This window comes from Labeo rohita, chromosome 10 (assembly GCF_022985175.1).
Source record: "Labeo rohita strain BAU-BD-2019 chromosome 10, IGBB_LRoh.1.0, whole genome shotgun sequence".
NCBI classification, from domain to species: Eukaryota; Metazoa; Chordata; class Actinopteri; order Cypriniformes; family Cyprinidae; genus Labeo; species Labeo rohita.
Window position 1 is genome coordinate 12,687,470 of NC_066878.1, and position 23,265 is coordinate 12,710,734.

Sequence of the window (23,265 nt, forward strand, 5' to 3'; positions counted from 1 at the left end):
AACTAACCCTTTAATTTACGAAACAGAAGAGAACCTTAACTTCAAGGAGAAGTCCACTTCCAGAACAACAATTTACAGATAATGTACTCACCCCCTTGTCATCCAAGATGTTCATGTCTTTCTTTCCTCAGTCGTAAAGAAATTGTGTTTTTGAGGAAAACGAGCTTGAACTTCCAAAATGCAGTTTAAATGCGACTTCAAACGATCCCAAATGATGTTGTAAACAATCCCAGCTGAAGAAGAAGGGTCTTATCTAGCATAACGATCGGTTATTTTCATAAAATTAATATTTTAAAAATTTAATATTAATATTTACAATTTTTTTATACTTTTTAATGTCAAACGTTCATCTTGTCTTGCTCTTCCCGACCTCTTTTTTTCCGGTTCATGACAGTTAGGGTATGTCGAAAAACTCCCATCTCATGTTCTCCCTCAGCTTCAAAATCATCCTATATCGCTGTTTTACCTTTTTTATTAAGGGTGTTTGATCTTTTTTGCATGTTCACTTTGCAAAGACTGGGTCGGAACTTCTGCAGCAATGTAGGATGATTTTGAAATGATTTTTGAAGTTGAGGGAAAAAATACGAGTTTTTCAACATACCCTAACTGTCTTGAGCCAGAATACACAGAGTTCAGGGAGAGCAAGACAAGACGAGCGTTTGAGATTAAAAAGTATTTAAACTGTATTTTTTTAAAATGAAAATAACCGATCGTTTCGCTAGATAAGACTCTTCTTCCTCGGCTGGGATCCTTTAAACTGCATTTTGGAAGTTCAAACTCGGGAGACCATATCAGTCCATTATATGGAGAAAAATCCTGAAATGTTTTCCTCAAAAAACACAATTTCTTTACGACTGAAGAAAGAAAGACATGAACATCTTGGATGACAAGGGGGTGAGTACATTATCTGTAAATCGTTGTTCTGTTGTTCTCCTTTAAGAACAGAAAATAATTGAAAAGTTTTTTAAAAGATGAGAACTGAATCTTAATTTCAGAACAAACAGAAACTTAAGCTCAGAAAAGAACAAAACAGATACAGAAAATGGAATCTTAATAGAACACATTCCTTACACATTCTTCAAAACAGAACCTTACAGAATAAAAAGATCAGAAAAGCACAGCCTCTTCATTTTAGAAAAGAACAACCGAATTTTAACTTTAGATAAAGAAAACAGAATGCACCAAACTAATTGTTCATTTGGCAAACGTGTCTATTCAAAGTGATTTCCATTGCAGTGAAGACAAACAGTTTCATTTATGCATTCCCTGGGAATCAAACCCATGACCTCTGCATTGCTAGTGCAGTTCTCACTGTTTGAGCTACAGGAATGCCAGAATCCAGGCATGCCGGAATGCCAGACTACGATTGGCCTTGCAAGAGAGGTGAGGTGCAATGTGTATATAATCTTTAAAAATATTCATTTAAACAGCACGTCTTGTAAACTCAGACCAAGACTGTCAATGTCGTCTCAGACTTTTTGACCTTACTGTTATGGAACTCAGGCATGCAAATACACATTTACAATTAAAGTTCTGAAACTATTTTAATGATCAGAGAAACAAGTTGCTAAGCTAACATGGTAGAAAGGTCATGCTGGTCTTCAACAAGGCATAACCAATAGCAGCATGGAACCAACAGTCAGGGGCTCTTTTTAATATGTGTTGTAAATAGAAACTCAGATTCATTACCTGAGTGAAAGTGACAAAGTGAGCTCAGCAGTGTTCGAAAAGACTCTGGATTAAGCGGGAGGAAACCATCTTGGCTCTCAGAACCCTGCTGCACCGTTATGTAAAGTGTCCCATGGTTTTCATCTGCAGATTCTGCTATTAATTATTAAAATGTTTCCCCCACCCCCCCAGTCACACACACACACTCACACTATACACTATTACAAGACCCCCCAGCTCCAGTTCCCTATGAAATCAATTAAGAATCAGCTCAGCTGCAGTCCAACACTTCTGCATCACACACACACACATAGCTGTACATGCTGCTCATTATGAATTTGTCTCACATCCCTCCATTTTTATCACACAGCACTCATTATAAACTGGCATCAAATGCAGACGCACGTGTGATCTCGAGATAGCGGTGTAAATCAGTCTCGCACATGCACAAACTCACACACACACCGCAAGGCACTGCCAAAAATCAGTCTCACTCTCACACAGCCGCACAATATATTGGTATTAAAAAATTCAGAACACAGGACAGTATATTGTAAAAAATATAGGGCCCACAAATAAGCTTATGGTCTTTAACACAATTCCAAATATCCACATGTAAATTTTTGGTGACCTTCCTTTAAATGATGGATTTTTTTTTATTGATGATCAAGGCAACACAGTTTCAAACCTTCAGAATGATGGGACAGGATGAGAAGGTTGACGCATGAGGCTCCAGCCCCAGAGCCAAAAATGGTGATTCTCTCTGGGTCTCCCCCAAAGTGTCCAATGTTCTCGTTGAGCCATCGCAGAGCCTGAATCTGGTCCAGTAGCCCATAATTCCCCTTCGCAGACTGATCTCCAGTGCTTAGAAAACCTACGGAGAGCGAGAGAGTTAGACGAGATAAGATAACAATGTAGACCAAAGGTATAAAAGACCATGATCAATACATGTTGACCAAGATCAAGCACTCTGAGGCCAAGAGCAAAGTGCATTGGTAAAACTGAAAGGATGAAATAAGGCAGAGAACTAAAGCATTAATTAGTCATTTGGAACTTCCTTTTACCATTTGGAAAGATTCCTATTAATGTTTACAATAGACTGGTCATGAATAATATAGGTTGGTACAGCACACTATGACATGACATACTATACTTGAATGTCATGGTTTAAGACATTTTTTTCTCACTAGATTGGAGTATGTTTTTAGCATTTTTACCAAAGCGTAACAAACAAATCAGAACTGATTCAAAAGATTCAAATCATTCGCGGACGGAATCGCGGAATCCAGTCATAAAAACGGAATTTACTGAATAACATGGAATGTCACGGAATTTGTCAAAATTTGAATGAATGAATCAAAAGTATGTCATTACACTCAAATCAAACCGCAATATGGACTAGTATCTGTAAATATTACGCTGCAAAAATACTATTTAAATGTGAATCCTGCATGTTCTGCGTGTCTCTGTTTTAATGAACGTCTGTCGTCTCACTAAATGAGGACATAGATACATGAACAATATCTGCTGAGAGTCACTTTGTGAGCATTTGACCGTTCCATCTTAGGAAAACTAGCGTTATATCATATACACACAGAAATGTAAAGGTAGACACGGCAACCCGTAAAAATTAAAGTCCGGTTTAACCTGAAGACATTGTCCCAGATATATATTACTACTATTACTACTGCTACTAAAATGAAACAATCATTATTTTTTATGGTATAATCACACAACATTTCTTCCATGTTTTTATTTTAATATTAAATTCCCCTTTGTTTGCAAAAAAAAAAAAAAAAAAAAAAGTTGGCTTAATTTTCAATAATTAAAAGATAAATGAAATTAATGTTTTATGTCTTCATTTGATAAGCAGAACATTTAAATACACAAGACAGAATTTCTGAGGGTAAAAAAAACCCTTTCATAAGGCTAGGTATTTTAAGAATAAATTTGAATAAATTAAGTATGCATTCAAATAATTAGACATGTTAAAACACAAAATTTGATAACAATAAAACATATGGTGAGAAAAAATAAAACATTTCCTAGGGCCCTAAGCATGTAATTTTTGTTAAATCTTTAATAAGTTGATTTGAAATTGTATAAGTTTCATGATTTTAATCAATTAGAGATGTTCTCTGATTGATACAATTTCATTTAACCATTAAAAAGGAGATGGGAAAAAATTGAATCCAGAAAAATTAAAATGGAAAAAATGGAATTTGGGAAAAAATAAAATGGATTTCATAGGGTCCTACATTCCATTGCTAGTTCATAAATTCTTTTAAAATTGCTCAAAACATTCAGTATGTCTTCAATTACAGTACTATGAAAGCTTTAGCAGAGCATATAAGACTGGAGTAAAATTGTAAATTTGAGCATGTTTATCAAACATAATAAAACTTGTAGGCATTATTTATTGTATACTGCACATTAGATATGAAGCAGTACATTCCTTTTTGTAAATGAATCTTTTATGTGAATGATTCCATGAGTGAACCCTCTAGGCTAGATGAACATGACTGAACAAATGAATCAAAACTGATTTGAAAGATTCAAATGATTTATAATTATTTATAATATTTATAATATTTATTTATAATTATTTATAAATCTATTTAGAATCACTCAAAAAATAAACAAACAAAAAATAAATTATTAAAACAACAGTTCAATGAAAGCTTTAGGAGAACATTATTTTAAGGTCAATATTTACAACACAAAAACTTTTTACTCTTAAAATTTAGCATATTAATCAATACATAATGAAAAAATAGTAGACATTATACACTGTATACTGTACATTAGACAATAATCAGTGCATTAGTATTTTTGAATCTTTTAAGTGAATCATTCATTGACTGAATCCTTTGGTCTAAATGAACGGTGATTCATCAAATCAAAACGATTCAAAAGATTCAAATTATTCTACTGCTAGTTCATAAATCTATCACTCAAAAACACGTTCCTTAGTTACACTCATACAAAAGTTTAGCAGAACATATTTTTTCAAAGTCAGTATTAAAAACACTTATTTTTAGTTTTCTTATAAGATTGAAGTAAAATTATTTGTAAAATTGATTATGCTTATCAGCCTAAACAAACAGTGAATAAAAAAAAGAATCAAACTGATTCAAAAGATTCAAACATTCCATTGCTAGTCGTGTAATCTACAGGAACAGTGACTGAACAAATGAATGAATAAATCAAAACTGATTCAAAGAGAAAACATGTTTTTAAATATAGTACAATAAAAGCTTTAGCAGAACATATTGTCAGTATAAGTAAATATTTAAAACATGCATTATGTAAAAATAGTAGAAATTATATATTGTATACTGTACATTAGACATTAAGCAGTACATTAGTTTTTTTTTATTTTTAAAGTGAATAATTCATTGACTGAATAATTTGGTCTAAATGAACATGATTCTGAGTCACTCACAGTGATGATGCCTACAGGAACAGTGACTAAACAAATGAACAAACAAATCAGAACTGATTAAAAAGATTCTAATATTATTTTGCTAGTTCATAAATCTATCACTCAAAAACATATTTTTTTATATTATTTGAATGTCAGTATTTAAACATTTTTTCTCTCATAAGACTGAAGTAAAATTATTTGTAAAATTGATCCTGTTTGTCAAGCCTACAGAAACACTGACTGAACAAATGAACGAACAAATCAAACTGATTCAAAAGATTCAACTCATTCCATTGCTAGTTCATAAATTCTTTTAAAATTGCTCAAAACATACATGATGTCTTCAACTGTAGTACTATGAAAGCTTTAGCAGAACATATTGTTTAAATGTCAAGATTTAAGACATTAGTTTGTGCTCATAAGACTCAGTAAAATTGTTTATAAAATTTGGGCATGTTTGTCCCATGAAGCAGTAAATTAATTTTTGTAAATGAATCTTTTTTTGTGAATGATTCAATGAGTTCAAACCCTCTGGGCTAGGTGAACATGACTCTGAGTCACTCACTGGTCACCAGCTGGTCATGTAATCTACAAGAACAGCGACTCAGCAAATGAACGAATGAATCAAAACTGATTCGAAATATTCAAATTATTTATGGTTCATAAGTCGATTTATAAACACTCAAAAACGTGTCTTTAATTATAGTATGAAAGCTTTAGCAGAACATATTATTCTAAAGTCAATATTTAAAACACTTTTTTCTCTTAAAATGCATGTTAGTCAATGCATTATGAAAAAATAGTAGACAGTATACAGTTTGTACTGTACATTAGACAATAAGCAGTTTAGTATTTTTGAATCTTTTAAGCGATTCATTCATTGACCGAATCCTTTGATCTAAATGAACATGACTCACCAGTGATGGAATGGTGACTGAACAAATGAACAAACAAATCAGAGCTGATTCAAAAGATTCTAATTATTCTACTGAAAAAAAAAACATGTTCCTTACAGACAGTACTATAAAAGCTTTAGCAGAACATATTTGAATGTCAGTATTTATCATAAGATCATAAGACTGAAGTAATTTTTTTTTTTAATTGATCATGTTTATCAGCCTAGAGGAAGGTGATTTAACAAATTAACTAATGAATCAAACTGACTCAAAAGATTCAAATCATTCTATCGCTAGTTCATAAATCTATTTATGGTTTATAAATCGATTTATAATCACTCAAAAACATGTGTCTTTAATTACAGTACAATGAATGCTTTAGCAAAACATTATTTTAAAGTCAATATTTAAACATGTTTTCTTTTAAAATAGTAGACATTGTATACTGCACATTGACATTAATCAGTACATTTGTATTTTTTGAATCTTGTAATTGAATCATTCATTGGCTGAATCCTTTGGTATAAATGAACATGACTCTGAGTCACTCACCAGTAGAGTTGGGTATCGTTTGAATTTTATCGATTCCGATTCCGCTTATTGATTCTGATTCTTAACGATTCCTAGTTTTGATTCCAATAACATAAAACAGTCAATTACAATTTAAGTCAAACATTTTTATTCTGTTTTACTCTCTGTTTTTATTCTCTTTTTTCGGTTGCAGCTGAATAACATAAGCAAAATCAGCAGCCTACAGATCACTTAGGCCTAAGAGGAACTATTGCTTATGATTTTAACAAAAAATACCACAGCAAAAACAAATAGACTAACATAAATTTCAAACACAAACTAACGCAAATCTAAAAATACTATTACGCATGCGTTTTCTTTCTCATCTGTTTACTTTCACTTTAACAAAAAACGGCTGTGTTTATGATGATATACCAGACGTATTTTTGTGCATATAAATGTGAAAAAGAAATCAGATCTGGCCCGGAACACTTTTTCTGCAGTGGAAATGCACGGAACAGTTCGAGAACGGACAAAGGTCGGGAACCCGCACCGGGACCGTTGTTCACTGTGCTCGCGCTTCAAATGTGTGTGCACTAGGGCTGTTCGATTCCGATTCCTGGGTCTGGAATCCATGAGAAGTCGATGAGAAGAATCGATTCCTCAATGTTGTTTTCGATTCTTCTTTTTTATTGAGTGGAGGAACCTAATTTCGCCATGACTGTAGGATATAAAGGTCTTAGAAAATAGCCTAATCATAATATGAAGCGTTATTTTTTTAAATTATGATACATTTCTGTATTTAAATTGTAATTTAGTCTGCATTGCACATGAAATTAGTCATATCCCACAATGCAGCAGTGGACATGCGTTTATTGCATGAATGGAACAAGGCACAGTTCAGCTGAATGATGTGTACTTCAGTGGTATGCTTTGCGTAAAATTAACAAACTGTACACTGAAACAAAATGACTCGAACAACAACACTGATATAAGAGCTGGTGGTTTATCTGTCAAATCAGATGCGCTCTCTAGGTTTTCTTTCAGAATTATAGTTGGCTAGAAAGGTTAAAAATAGCATTTTATTTAAGATGGAAATAGAATCAAGACCCTCGATCACGTCATGATCTGTTCTGTCGTGCAGCACTCAAAACTGTGGACAATATAAGGCCACTTCACCGTAAAATAACTTTTCGAATCGTTTTGGAACTGGTTCATTAAAATGATCCATCCGAAATAACCTTTTCGTGGAAACGAATCAGACTTCTAATCACTATTAGCGAGCAAGGCTGCATCCTCAAACTCAGACGTGCTCAGTACCGACTCTTTTCATTCAGTTTATTTTCGTGAATCGATGTTCAGTGACGTTTGATGACAACAGCCGAGATATGCACGCTTCGTATGATGCAGCCTTTTGTTTAAGAGGCGCCTATAGATAAGCTTTGTTGAACTGAAAACGGCTATGAATGGAGAGTCAATTTCCCTTGATGGGATGGATTCCAAACTTTGGAATCGACTCTAATTCCTAACGCCTCGGATTCGAGGAGTCGATTCTTTTTGGAATCAACTCCCAGCCCTAGTGTGCACTGCGTTGCACGCAAACAGTGCGCAAGTTATCTTATTCCCTGTGCTTAAATCGGTTGATTTTAAACTAAAAAAAACAAACATTAAAATGCAAGCGCAGGAATCGTTAAGCAGAACCGGTTCTCGATACCCAACCCTACTCACCAGTGATAATGTTTGCAGGAATGGTGACTGAACAAATGAATAAACAAATCAGATCTGATTTGTTCATAAATCTATCACTCAAAAACATTCGTCTTCAGAACATTTTATTTGAATGTCAGTATGTAATTTTTCTCTCATAAGATTGAAGTAAAATTATTTGTCAAATTGATCAAGTTTAGCTATCAGCCTACAGGAAAGGTGACTAAACAAATGAACGAATGAAACAAACTGATTCAAAAGATTCAAATCATTCCACTGCCAGTTCATAAATCTATTTATAATCGCTCAAAAACATATGTGTCTTCAATTACAGCAGCTTTGGCAGAACATATTTTCATCTGCAACGCTCAGAACTGTGAACCTCAGGGGTGCTAGGGTGGGTTTGATGCATTAACTGTTATCACTGCTGGCTAGAGGAGCTTTATTATCATCTTGTCAAGCCCATCTTTATGATGAGTCTGGCCGATTAGCCAGTTTAGACACTGGACCATTGTTCTTTGGGTAGAAAAAGCTTAAGTGCCCACATCCACATACATACTTCAAAACAGGAAGCCCATATACCATTACGGACATCTACAAATAATGCATGTTACCGCTCATTAAAATGGGGAGTGTGAGACTCTGGAGTCACAGTGTAAATGAGAACTAAAGAGCTTACATAAGACCGTCTATTTTACTATTCTAACTGAACTGGTGATGCACTAAAAACATGAAAATGTGGTGAGGAAAAGGGGAATTTCAAACATATTTCACATGTCTAAGAAACCACTCTTCAGACTGTGAAAGATAGGCTTCCTCTGGAATATTAAAAGAAATGGGGAAAAGACATAAGAGGGGGAAAAGAGATAAAAATAGACCCGTACTTAAAAGCTACGTGCCCTCAGACCCAATATAAGAGTCAGTGAGTGTGACTGTGTGCGCGTGTGTGTGTGTTTTAGAGACAGAGAGCATGTCAAAGAAACTAAGAGGGATGAGTAGGGAAAAAGACAAACTGCCATGCTGTTTTCAGGAGTCAGGCCTGTGAGGAAGACGACAAGCGACAACATACGGCACATCATATTACAAACAACACACAATAGGAAAACAGATCACACACTCGGCACCTCTACATATAAAAAGCTCTCCTAGTGTTGTAGACGGAGGGATACACAGAAATAGAGCTCTTTGAAAATGTTTGTTACAGATGTTAAAAAAAGCGTTTGACGTCTGAAACTCCCACAGGCTGATAATGACTTTGTTTTAAAGGATACTGCTGCATCTGCTACATTCATTTACATGCTGTGCAAAACAGTAGCGTGTATTCACGACCGACGGCATCATTATCTTAAACCGCTGCAATCGTTTCCGTGATAAAACTAAATATTAGCAGTGATTGGCTTCAATGTATTTTAAATAAATATAGCTTATATTTATGCGTCTTTCCTTGAAATATCACCTAAACTACCATTCAAAGGTTTAGATTCTGTAAGATTCATTCATTCATTCATATATTTATTTAAACTCTGAATGAATAATTTTATTCATATCATTAAATATGCATTATTAAAATTGAATCATTGTTAATTAAAAAAAATAATAATACAAATATTTAAAAAACTCATTCAAAATATTAATAAATACTATGATAGTATATAAATAATACACAAATTATATTTTTATTTATTTTACATTTGTGATTTAAAAAAATTAATCAGAGTCTCTGTGCTCACCATTCTTTTTGATCAAAAATATTATAATTTAATTAACTGTCTGTGAAGATTCATTCATCCAGGTAGAAGTTTCTTTTAAATAAAGTTTAATTTACAAAAACCACTGGACTTACAAACATACTTAAAAACACAAGACGTTTCAGTGTTCATCCAAACACCTTCATCAGTTGTTTGGTGCACAGGAAGTAACTCTGGCAATTTATAGACACAAAGAAGTCACATGATCTAAACCACATGACAGATGTTAGTCCAATTGTGTGCCAGAGAAGATGGTGCTCCAGCAGCTTAAACTGGTGTCCCCCCGCCCCCGCCTATTAGGGGGAGCCAGTTGGTTTATCTGTAAAGCGCCGGGGTAATGTTCTCAAAACAGCATTGTATGATGAGGACAGATGATGTCTTAGTCCCCCACCTCTGTTTAAAGAAGGTCGCTCTACTTTCACATAGATGGCCTCCTTGACGCCTCTCTCAAACCATCCATCCTCTCTGTCCAAAATGTAAACATCTTGATCCTTAAAACTATGTTGCTCTTTTTGTAGGTGGGTGAAGACAGCTGATTCTTGTCCCGAAGAATTCCCCCTCCTATGTTGAGACATACGTTTACTAAGCATCTGTTTTGTCTCCCCAATATAAAGATCTTTGCACTCCTCTGTGCATTTTACGGCATATACCAAGTTACACTTCTGATCTTCTTTGTGTCTATAAATTGCCAGAGTTACTTCCTGTGCACCAAACAACTGATGAAGGTGTTTGGATGAACACTGAAACGTCTTGTGTTTTTAAGTATGTTTGTAAGTCCAGTGGTTTTTGTAAATTAAACTTTATTTAGAATTTAATTAACTGCTTTATGCTTTGTTAGATTTTAAAATGTAATTAATTCCTGTGATGGCAAAGCTGAATTTTCAGCAGCCATTACTACAGTCTTCAGTTTCACATGATGTATATAGTCCTATACAAGTACTGTCAATCGACTACTAATTAAATTGCACATTTTAAAAAATTAATCGCGATTAATCGCATTTAACATTGTAGTTTTTAAATATTATTTTATTATGCATGTAAAAACAACATAAAGAAAGTATATTTTTAATATTTGTTAAACTTTTTTTTTTTTTTTTACTAAAGGTATCACTGATACCCGTTCTCTTTGACTTCTGCTTCTTCAACTTTTTCTTCGACGAATTCTATAACTTCAGCCTCTTCGACTTCTGCTTCTTTGACTTTTCCTTCGACTTCTGCATCTTCGACCTTTTCTTTGATTTCTTCTACTTCTTCAATTTTTTCTTCAACTTCTGCTTCAACTTTTCCTTCGACCTCTTCTTTGATTTCTTCTGCTTCTTCAATTTTTTCTTCAACTTTTGCTTCAACTTTTTATTCGAATTCTGCTTCTTCGACTTTTTCTTCAACTTCTGCTTCTTCGACTTTTTCTTTGATTTCTTCTATGGCTTCTGCTTCTTCAAATTTTTCTTTGACTTCTGCTTCTTCAACTTTTTCTTCGACTTTTTCTTCGACTTCTGCTTCTTCGACTCATTATTTGACTTCCTTCGTAGGTTCTGCCTTTTCGACTTTTTCTTCAACTTCTGCTTCTACTTTTTCTTTGATTTCTTCTATGGCCTCTGCTTCTTCAACTTTTTCTTTGACTTCTGCTTCTTCGACTTTTCTTCAACTTCTGCTTCTTCAATTTTTTTGTAGACTTCTATTCGACTTCCTCTATAGGTTCTGCCTCTTCAACTTTTTTGACTTTTGCTTCTTTAACGTTTTCTTCGACTTCTACATCTTCAAATTTTTCTTCTACTTCTAATTCTGACTTTTGCCTCCCGACTTTTTCTTAGACTTCTGCATATTCAACGACTTCTACTTCTATATTTAACCACTGGCTATCAATTTTAATATTTATTAAACTTTAAAAAATAACGTCTAATTTAAGTGAACTTAAAACAATGTTCACATAAACCCATTATTTACCTAAGCAAGTAGAATATATTCAGAAATATTCTACAGAAGAGTCAAGTTTTAAATAGGAAAAATATCGAAACTCTTTGGTCATTTTTTGAGTGAGATGCTAACGGTCTAATTGGATTCAATGATCTATGCTAAGCTATGATAAAAGTGCTACCGCCAGACCTGGAGATCGGCAGAATGGATTCGAAAATGGTAAAACTCAACTGTTTAACTCTAGGGGATTTGGAAAATGAGCCTATTTTCAAAAAAAGTGGAGTGTTCCTTTAACACAGCAGATTTCAGTTTTATTGGTACATTAAAAATGTGAGATTTAGAGATGCAGGTGTTTTTTTTAAAAAAAAAAAAAAAAAAAAAATTCTGGGGAAAAATATGATTCAGGCCACATTGAGTTGTGGTGTGAACATAGTCGTATTGTCTAAGCGACATTAATAGAGCAGGTAACTGAATGTGTGCTAACTCACATCGTAAGCGTCAGCCTCACGAGTCAAGGACAACCCGTAGAAAACAAGGCAAATTACGTATTCATCAAACTGCTGGATCAGGCCACCACAGGCGTGTCCCTAAAGATGAGTGAAGTCACCGAGTGCATTACAAATACAACTGTAGTGCAAATTAGTGGGGGAAGTGTGGACGTGAGGTATTTTTATAATAGTTTCATATTAGGTGAGTGTGAATCCTAGAGGTGGTGAATCTGTGTCTACGTTTGAGTATGCATATTAGCGCAGCATGCACGTTTCTGTAGGTATGGGATACCTGGCTGACCTACTTCACTGCGTACTGTATCCCACAATGCAACCTGCTCAATTTAACTTTCCATTTCTAGTCTGACAAATTATTTATTATTTTAACATCTCTTCTCAAATGTTGCCAGCAACTGAATTACTGTCATATGCAGTATTGAGTCATGCCAGATGCATTGTGAGATCCATTCAGTGTATAGTGCACATTATGGCAAATGGAGAAGGTCATTTGGGTTTTCCATGCATACAGAAAACTGGCATACCGTGCACAATATACACTGCAGAAATAGTAAGTATTGTAGTAGTAAGGAGGTATTCTACTGGTCTGCTGTCTATGTGTTGAGGCTCCATTTGTGTCCGAGAAACCAATTGTTCAGAGGCAAGGATGTAAATATTTGTGCACCTGGATGAGTGGGAACCCCTAGTGTGGTCTGTTGGATGACTGGAGGTCTGTTTGCAGCACAGCCATTGGATAAAAGGCTGATTGATGGGAAAACGGTGTTCAGGAATTGGTTGCTGAGGGTCTGTGGGTTTGACTGTCTTCATATTAAGCTCCTTCTGTTGAGCTGTTTGCTGTTGCCTGGCAACCAGCCACTTCTTCTTTCAGAGGGATGTGTTTTGCGAGTATGCAGACACAATGTTGAATGTTGCAAAAATGCAGTGATTATCCTAAACAGCGGGTTGCGCCCATATGTGTAACAGAATATCATATTACAATTTGGCAAAATGATCAGTCAAATGTCTAACCCTGTGCACCGCTCTGATTCTCTTGGTAAGTTTCACTGCGAGCGGAGTGCTGAGTTGAATCTCCTGCAGACTTTGGTGCTGAGAGCAGCAGTTTGGGGCCGGACTCATGAATATGCACCATTCCAGCGAACGACAGATCGGAGAGAAAGACAGAGAAAGAGAGTAGCATACCAGAGTAAAAGAGGGATGAGGAGGTGAGAGGGTGATGCAGGGGAAAAGAAAGATAGATAGATATATAGAACGATAGATAGAACAATAGATAGATAGATAGATAGATAGATAGAATGATAGAACAATAGACAGATAGGTAGAACGATAGATAGAACGATAGAATGATAGAACGATAGATAGATAGATAGATAGATAGACAGATAGATAGATAGATAGATAGATAGGTAGAATGATATAACAATAGACAGATAGAATGATATAATGGTAGACAGATAAATAGATAGATCAATACAACTATAGAAAGAACAATAGAATGATAGAACAATAGACAGATATGATAGAATGATAGATACGAATGATAGAACGATAGATGATGATAGATGGATAGATAGATGGATAGATAGATAGATAGATAGATAGATAGATAGATAGATAGATAGATAGATAGATAGATTGATCAATACAACTACAGAAAGAACGATAGAATGATAGAACAATAGACCGATACAATAGAATGATAGATATGAACGATAGAACAATAGATGATAGATAGAATGATAGATAGATAAGATAGAATGATATAACAACAGACAGATAGATAGAATGATAGATTGATAGAACGATAGATAGATATAGATACAATTATAGAAAGAAAGATAGAATGACAGAACGATAGACAGATAGATAGATAGATAGATGATAGAACAACAACAGAACAATAGATAGATAGATAGACAGATGATAGTATGATATAACAATAGACAGATAGAACGACAGAACGATAGAATGATAGACAGATAGATAGATATAGATAGATAGATAGATACAACTATAGAAAGAACGATAGAATGATAGAACAATAGACAGATATGATAGAATGATAGATAGAACGATAGATAGATGATAGATCAATACAACTATAGAAAGAACGATAGAATGATAGAACAATAGACAGATATGATAGATTGATAGATATGAATGATAGAACAACAGATGATGATAGATGGATAGATAGATCAATACAACTATAGAAAGAATGATAGAATGAAAGAACAATAGACAGATACGATAGCATGATAGATACGAACGATAGGATGATAGATGATGATAGATAGATAGAATGATATAACAGTGGACAGATAGAATGATAGATAGAACGATAGATAGATGATAGATCAATACAACTATAGAAAGAACGATAGAATGATAGAACAATAAAATGATTGATAGATGTTAGAACAATAGACAGATAGACAGAACGATAGAACGACAGACTGTGTTCACTAATTCTAATTCAGTATAACCCCCTGCTGGTGAATTGAATTAATTCTTACATTTTTCTCTTCTCAAGCAGTAGTCCGTGTCATTTCTCCACTGTTAGCTGCCTTCTATCCCCAGAAAGGATCTAAACCTCAGAGCCCTATTTGTCCTTTCCACTCCTCACAGAAGAGTGTGTTTGTGTCACTGAAATATTTGTATCTAAAACAAGCATATTGGTTGGTGAAGTATAGTAAAATAGTTAATCAGCTGTGCTTCACAGGGCCCCACTGTTAGGCTGCATCAATATCCCACAAACATAAAAACAATATTCTACGTTCTTCTTAATTTTTTTTTTTTTTACAATCATACATTTTCATTTGAATTTCCCGTAACGGTGGAGCTTCATGCTTACTTTACTTATCAATTGTACATTATCGTATGAATTCTTCCTAATGGTTTTTTTACTGATTTTTTTTTCTAACAATTGTACATTTTCATACAAGGTGAGATCTTTAAGACTTTTAACTGGTTACCAGATATTGGTATTTGTTTTTAAATCCTTAAATGATCTGGCACCCTCTTATCTGACTTGTTAAAAGAAAATAAGCCAACAAGATGTCTGAGATCGACAAAAATACTCTTTGGTTCAGCCTAGATCACAGCTAAAGACAAGAGGTGATCGTGCATCTGCAATAGTTGGACCGAGACTATGGAATAACCTTCCTTTATCTGTGAAAGTTTCAAATTCTGTCTATGAGTTTAAAACTAATCTGAAATCCTGTTTTCTTAGCTTGGATTTTCAAGCTAAGTTATATTATCTTTTGATTTACTGTTGTTATTCTTTCTCCTGGTTTTGTACAGCACTATGGTCAACTGCTGTTGTGTTTATCGGTGCTTAATAAATAAATGAAATGAAATGAAATGAAATAAAAATGAAATGAAATTCCCCCTAACGATAGAACTTCATGCTTACTTTTTTCTAACAATCATACTTTTTTGGACAAATTCCCCCTAACAGTAGAGCTTTGTTCTTATTTCTCTTCAAAAAAAATTTATGTTTTTGTACAAACTCCCCCTACACTGTAAAAAACAGTTGAGTCAACTTAAAATAATTTGTTATCCAGCTGCCTTCAAATGTTAAGTTCAGTCAACTTGAAATGTTAAGTTGTACTAAGTGACAACTTAGATATTTGAGTTCATTCAACTTACATTTTTAAGGCAGCTGGGTAACAAGTTTAACAAACAAATGTTTTTGTTTAGTCAACTCTAACTAAGTTGTCACTTAGTACAGTTGTAAGTAGTAAGTTGAGTAAACTTATTTGAGTTGACAGAACTTAAAATTTTAAGGCAGCTGGGTAACAAATTATTTTAAGTCAGCTCAACATTTTTTTTTTTTTTTACAGTGCACTGTAAAAAATAAAAAACAATTTGTTGAGTCAGCTTAAAATAATTTGTTACCCTGCTGCCTTAAGATTTTAAGTTCAGTCAACTAAAATAAGTTTATTCAACTTGAAATGTTAAGCTGTACTAAGTAACAACTTAGATATTTGTGTTTGGTAAACTTAACAGATGGGTAAGTAACCCAGCTGCCTTAAAATTTTAAGTTGATTCAACTGAAATATCTAAGTTGTCACTTAGTATAATTTAACATTTCAAGTTGAATAAACTTTTTTTGAGTTGACTGAACTTAAAATTTTAAGGCAGCCAGGTTACAAATTATTTGTAAGTTGATTCAACAAATTGTTTTTTTCCAGTGTAGCAGTGGAGATTTATGCATGCTTTTTTTTCTAACAATCATAAATTTTTGTATAAATTATCCCTAATGGTGGAAATTCATGCTTACTTTTTTCTAACAATCATACATTTTTGTTTGAATTCCCATGAAGGTGGAGCTTTGTACTAACTATAAGTGCACAGTATTAGATAGGATTGTACAAATTGTTATGAATTGGCCACCAATTGCTAAAACGTAAAATAGTTACGAATTGCCATGAGATTTTGTGGGAACTCCCACCAAATAACAGCTTTGATGGCCCACTTCTTTTGTCTCTATAATCGTTTACTCTGAAATAGAAATAACCAAGTGAAGTTAATCACGCTAAATCTTGGCGCAGATCACCTGCAGTGGGTATAAAAATATGAAAATGCGTCCTCTTCATTCTGAGATCTGAGGTGTCATTTACATCTGCAAAAATCACCTTCTCCACTTCTCAGATACCAACACCACAAACATCCATTGTTTTCCTTTGAATTTATAATTACGCGATTAGCGTCCACATCAAAAACTGAAAAGCGTGTTTCGAAAACACAAATAGCTCAAAGCAAACATCCTCGAGAGGTGCACGGCAGTGTGTGAATCATAATTCAGGGATTTTGTGCTTGCTGGTGGCGAAAGTGTAAAAACTGCTGAAATAAAGACTCGTGTGGAATTAGGAACCTAATTAGGGTAATCTGTTTCTTCAAATAGGACATATTTGATAAAGGGCTGGTAGATGCCGAGAAAGAGAAAGCGAGCAAGGTAAGGAAGTTAATGCGAACAGGGAAATGCAGGAAACGCTCAGGCCCTGGTAAGAAAACAGCACTAACCCGCAAGGCCCATCGACAGCGCGTTCTTTCTTCCCCAGAGTTCATTAATTAGTTAATTAGTTAATTAGTCTGAGCAGATGGCTGTGGTACACAAATCAGCAGCTCCGAGGGCCAGCTGGGCAGAGGCAGAGATGGAAGGTGAGGGCGCCTCAGATCTGGAAAGAACTTGCACATTGGCAGAGCGCTAATGCTAACGCAGCTAGCCTGCTGCAGTACACAGCGCACATGTGTACTAGCACTCGCAGCTCACTCTGGCCTTCTGCCACCCCCTCCTCAGAGCGTGTGTGAGGAATTTCAGATAGCCGCACATGTGTGTGAGCCTTCGGAAAAACAGGATCCTGAACACGAGGGTCAGAATCCAACAAACGGTGTGTTTGTGTGTTTGTGTGTGTGTGCTGCATTAGCATCGGTTTGAATGAATTCTCTGCTTCACTGCAGATTTAAAAAGGCGCTTCTGAGGGTTATTTTTAGCATGTTCACATATCTCCCTTCTGTCTCTACACTTTCACTCGTTCTGTCTCTCTCTCCCTTTCTCTGGCCCTTTTTCCTTTCATCTGTCTTTTGCTGTGTAAAGGTGCATATGCATATAACGCATATAACAGTTCTGACTGGTGTCTGTGTGTATTGGAGCTGGATAAAGGGTCTGGTTTTGTGCTAAACCTGCTTTTATGATGCGGAACACTATTCTGTCTCTTTTTTTTTTTTTTTTTTTTTTTTTTTTTGCTTCCTTTGTGCTTTTTTTCCCTCTGTTTGAAAATGCTTCATCCAATCCAATCATCCAATGGGGCTGGAATGGCAAGACATAAACGCGTAATCCTCTTCACCGCTATAGAAAAACCTCTTTAAAGCAGAATAGAGAGAAAGGGAGAGAGACAGATAACACACTGAAAGGTTACTCGTATTCATCCATGTACCAAAATTCCTCACCCCTGCTAATAATCATCTTTTTTGCATCATTTCAGGGCAGGATACATGTTTTTGTGTTTTCGTACAATGTGGGATTAATAACAAGCTCAGTGTATGCACATTTTTTTGTATGCATGGATATCTGCTGACCACCTGCCAAAATGTGCAGTATGTATACTGTGTGGGATAGTGTCAGGCTTTTGAGACATTTTTTGACAGAAACTTCTACACAAAATGAAAACTTTTACACAGAGTAAAATGCTGGAGTTATAAAATTTGCAGGAGTTTGGAGTTGTAAAGTTTTGTAACAAATTGATTCAAAACCATTTGATTTAAAACTCATGTTTTTTTTTTTTTTTTCTCATAAATAAGGTTGTGCATATATCCGTGTCAATTCAACCAGGTTTTTTCTGAAGAAAGATACTTATGTAGAGTGATGAAAGCTAAAATATTAAATGTCATTGATGAATATTTACTGAGTAATCCACTATTTTGTAGAGGGAGGTCAGCATGGCAATTTTCACCTTAGAGTCAAGTTACATGGGGGTAAAAATGACTTCAGAAAGATGACAGCATCATAATGTGATTTTTACACAGAGATTGGTAGTTCATAGATGTTGACTTTAGCAGTCTTTGTTGCATTATGTGCCAATGGTGATCATTCAAAAATGAGAAAAACCGCACTTTTCAAGTTTTTCTCTAAAGTTTGCATGCCTGTATCTCAAAAAGTTTTACAGATATCTGAATGCCCTTTTAGATATTGGGTCTTAACAAACTTTTTTTGGCATCTTTATTTTCAATGCCCTATGAGATTCAGTATGGCTCCAGGAGTAAATCCTTAAAATGTACACATTTCCAGCAGTCAAAACCCAAATGTGGGTCAGTTTGAAAAAAAAAAAAAATTATACTTTTCTTTTAAAGAGGAATGTCTGAAGGACAAATAGTCTTGAAACTGGAGATGTATCTTGTTTCTTTCTGTCAAGACAATTGCATTGAACATACCTGTCTAAGTGCCATAAATATTCTTTTTCCAAAGTTTGCGTGCCTATAAATCAAGGAGTATTAAAGATATTTCAATATGATTTTAGATCCTAGTTGTTAATAAACTTTTCTTTTGGAATCTTAATTTTCAGGCCCTACATCATTCAGTCCCAGAGATATGGGGATCTCAATGAGGCTCCATGTCCAGATGTTACCCATTTTCAGTGGTCGAAAACCAAATGTTGGTCACTTTGTATTTAGCTGACACTTATAGGCACACAAACTTTTAAAAAGAATATTTATGGCACTCAGGTATTTTTAATGCAGTTGTCTAGAGAGAAAGAAACAAGATACATCTCTATTTTTAACATTATTTGTTCTTCAGACATTTCTCTTTAAAAGAAAAGAAGTATCATATTTTTTCAAACTGACCCACAGTTGGTTTTTGACCACTGAAAATCGGTCATTTTTAACGATTTACTCCTGAAATCATATTGAAATTCCATTATCTCTGGAACCGAATCTCATAGGGCATTAAAAATGATGCCAAAAGGAAAATTTCTTAAGACCCAATATCTAAAAGGGCATTAAGATATCTTTATTACTTCCTAAGTTACAGGCATGCAAACTTGAAAAGTGCTGTTGCGCCATTTTTGAATAGTCACCATTGGCACATAATGCAACAAAGACTGCTAAAGTCAACAGATTTCACTAATAGAACTACCAATCTCTGTGTAAAAAATCACATTATGACCCTGCCATCTTTCTAAAGTAATTTTTACCCCCATGAAACTTGACCCTGAATCTCAGGTGAAAATTGCCATTTTGTCCTTCCTCTATGAAATAGTGGACTACTCAGTAAATATTCATCCATGACATTTAATATTTTGGCTTTCATCACTATACATGTACACTACACATCTTTCTTCAGGAAAAATACTGACAAAATCAAAAATTTGAGCCGGGGAGGTTTTGAAATTTGGTTGATTTGACACTGAAGGCCGTATTCATTACAGTACGCTGGTATACATAGCACCCGAATATTCTAAACACTGAATTTCTCTTCTCTTTTTGTAAGCAGAATGACATGAGAATGGCTAATACAAGAAGCGTTTGAACAGTTAATAAAATAAACACACTTGAGAAACCACACAGGCCAAAACTACTTCACTTACAACTTTGACTGTGATTTCCTAAGATCACTTCATCTCCACAGGGAACAGTTTCATTTACCTTCTTAGCCTGTTTAGATTTATATTCAATCTGTCATTCTTGAAGGTAAAATCACTCTGGCCCTCTGCATTCATTATGCGTATATGGAAAAAGGGAGGCATCTCGATTGCAAACCCATCTCTGCGCAGAAACGACCCAAACATGGTTTTCTCCCACCATGCGTGAAACATTCCTTGTGAATCTTTGATATGACACCTAAACCAGACTCGAAACTTAAGTGTACTTTAATGTTGTTACTAACAGCTAGGAAATGCAGTCATAATTGGGTCTTTTTTTACAGTTTAGTGGCACTGAAAGTGGAACATAGGCTTTTACTTCTTCCCGATTGGGTTATTGCAATTCTTATATCCTAAAATCACTTTTCAGTATCTTTAAATTGACAAAGAGCAGTACTCCACTTCTAGAGTTTCGAGCGTTTCTTCTTCCTGATTAAATTACTGTAATTCTTCTATTCCAGATGAGGTCACTTAATGTGTTAAAGTTGAAGCAGAGCAGAACACCACATCTAGAGGCTAATGACTCAAAAATACTCCAAAAATGAAGAGAATAAATCAATATTCTTCTAAAATCTCTCTGATGGCTTAATATAATTCACAAAATAGATTTTACAATTCAATAACCAAGCTCTATACAGCTGAACAACCACTAGAACTTCCTCCTTTTCTTCTCATCACAACCTTTTCAACATCTTTCTTTAGGTGCTCTGAAAGTCAGCTTTATAGATGGAAAAAACAATCCAATAATTCAGGAAGTAACTGAGAATTTCCTTCTAAAACTCTTTCCTTCTAAAACTCAAAACACCAGTAATCAATTTTGATTTGCCGTATTGTTCATTGAAAGAACTGTTCATGTCTTTCTTTCTTCAGTTGAAAAGAAATTAAGGTTTTTGAGGAAAACTCCAGGATTTTTCTCCATATAGTGGACTTCAATGGGGATCGATGGGTTGAAGGTCCAAGTTGCAGTTTCAATGCAGCTTCAAAGGGCTCTACACAATCCCAGCTGAGAAATAAGAGTCTTATTTAGTAAAACGATCTGCCATTTTCTGAAAAAATAAAAATAAATTTCTGTACTTTTTAACCACAAATGCTTATCTTGCACTAGCTCGACCTCACACTTTACTGACCAAGTGTTTACAAAGCAAACAAGCAAAGTCAAACGCCTTTTACAAAAAAAAGGTAAATCAACAATGTCAGACGATATTTAAGTTGGAGGAGAAAATGAAATGGAGTTTTTCGGCCTATGCTCTGTAGGGTTGGGTATCGTTAGAATATTAGAATATTATCAATTCCGGTTCCGATTCCGCTTAACGATTCCGATTCTTTTCGATTCCCAGTTTCGATTCCAGTGTGAATAAAAGATGATATCAAGCACAGTTATTCAGTATTTTTTTTTTTGCTAAACATTTAGTAAATCAACAGGCTACATAAAAACAAGATTTACTTAAGAGCTGTTTGCAAAATAGCTGCATGATTCTGAATAAATTGGGTTGTTGTTGTTTTTTAAATGGAAGTTGTGGTTCTCTTACGATTCTGAAGAAAAAAAAAACATTAGATGACTAAACAGAATCACATGTAGGCCTAATTTATAAGTAAATGATTCAGTGATTCACTTGGTTCATTAAGGGATGAATCAGTGTTTTTGAATGAATGATCAAAGACAAATAAATTATTAACAGCCCCCTTTCGCCATCTACTGGCATAACAACGTAATCGATAAATCTTTAACATTATTTGGAATGTCAAATTAAAAGGATGATTTACTCTATTTTGATCTCTACCGTACATATCAGAGTTTATCTCCAGACTATGAACTTTTATCCCAGTACTTCTCTGATTATCTGAATGTTTGTAACATAATGAACTGTGTGGTTGAAAAGACTATGAAACTGTTTCATTCAAATACATGACAGTGGCTCTCTTTAGGTCAGTCATATTCAAATCACACTAGGATGATCGTTCGCTGTGCGGAAGACAGGTTGACGAATCAAACAGATGAATCATTGTAATTTAGGAACAGAATCACATTGGTATTTGAATCGTGTTTGTGATCTTTAATGATCTGTTAAATTAAAATGCTTTGTCATATTGGTGGTGACACATCTATTGCAACATGTTTAGCTTATCACAAATATTATAGGCTACTTTGCTTTTTCGACTTCTGATCGCAAGTGTAGCCATACTTAGATTAGCGAGCAATGTCAAGGCAGATCGCTAGGTCGGGTTCTCACAGATAAAAAAAAAAAAAAAGAACCGCATATAGGAATCGATAGGCGGAATCGAAATTTTAATTTCACAAGAAGTATGCGATTCCTGACCTTAAGTATCCGATTCTGGAATCAGAATCGATTTTCGATACCCAACCCTAATGCTCTGCCTTTTTGAACCTAAACACACAGACAAAGAACTAACCACGCACAACCTTTCCAACGTGTTTGCGTAATGCGTGAAGTCGTAGACATGCATTGCAGAGCTAGTTTTTTAATAAAATGACAGATCGTTTCATTAGATAAGACTCTTATTCCTCGGCTGGGATCGTGTAAAACCCTTTTGAAGCTGCACTGAAATTGCTATTTGGACCTTCAACCCGCTAATCCCCATTGAAGTCCATTATATGGAGAAAAATCATGGAATGTTTTCCTCAAAAACTTCTTTTTTTTTTTAACTGAAGAAAGACAGACATGAACATCTTGGTTGAAATGGGGGTGAATAAATTATCAGGAATTTTTTATTCTGGAATTGAACTAA

General features: G+C 34.7%; 1 protein-coding gene across 1 annotated transcript in view; it reads right to left on the bottom strand.

Annotated features, from left to right (window-relative positions):
* Nucleotides 1-23,265, bottom strand: part of nlgn2b (neuroligin 2b) — a 103,823-nt gene that overhangs the window by 6,309 nt on the left and 74,249 nt on the right. The window contains exon 6 of the mRNA XM_051121840.1: nucleotides 2,357-2,542. Within this exon, the coding sequence (XP_050977797.1) occupies nucleotides 2,357-2,542 (186 nt within the window). The remainder of the gene's footprint in view (nucleotides 1-2,356; nucleotides 2,543-23,265) is intronic.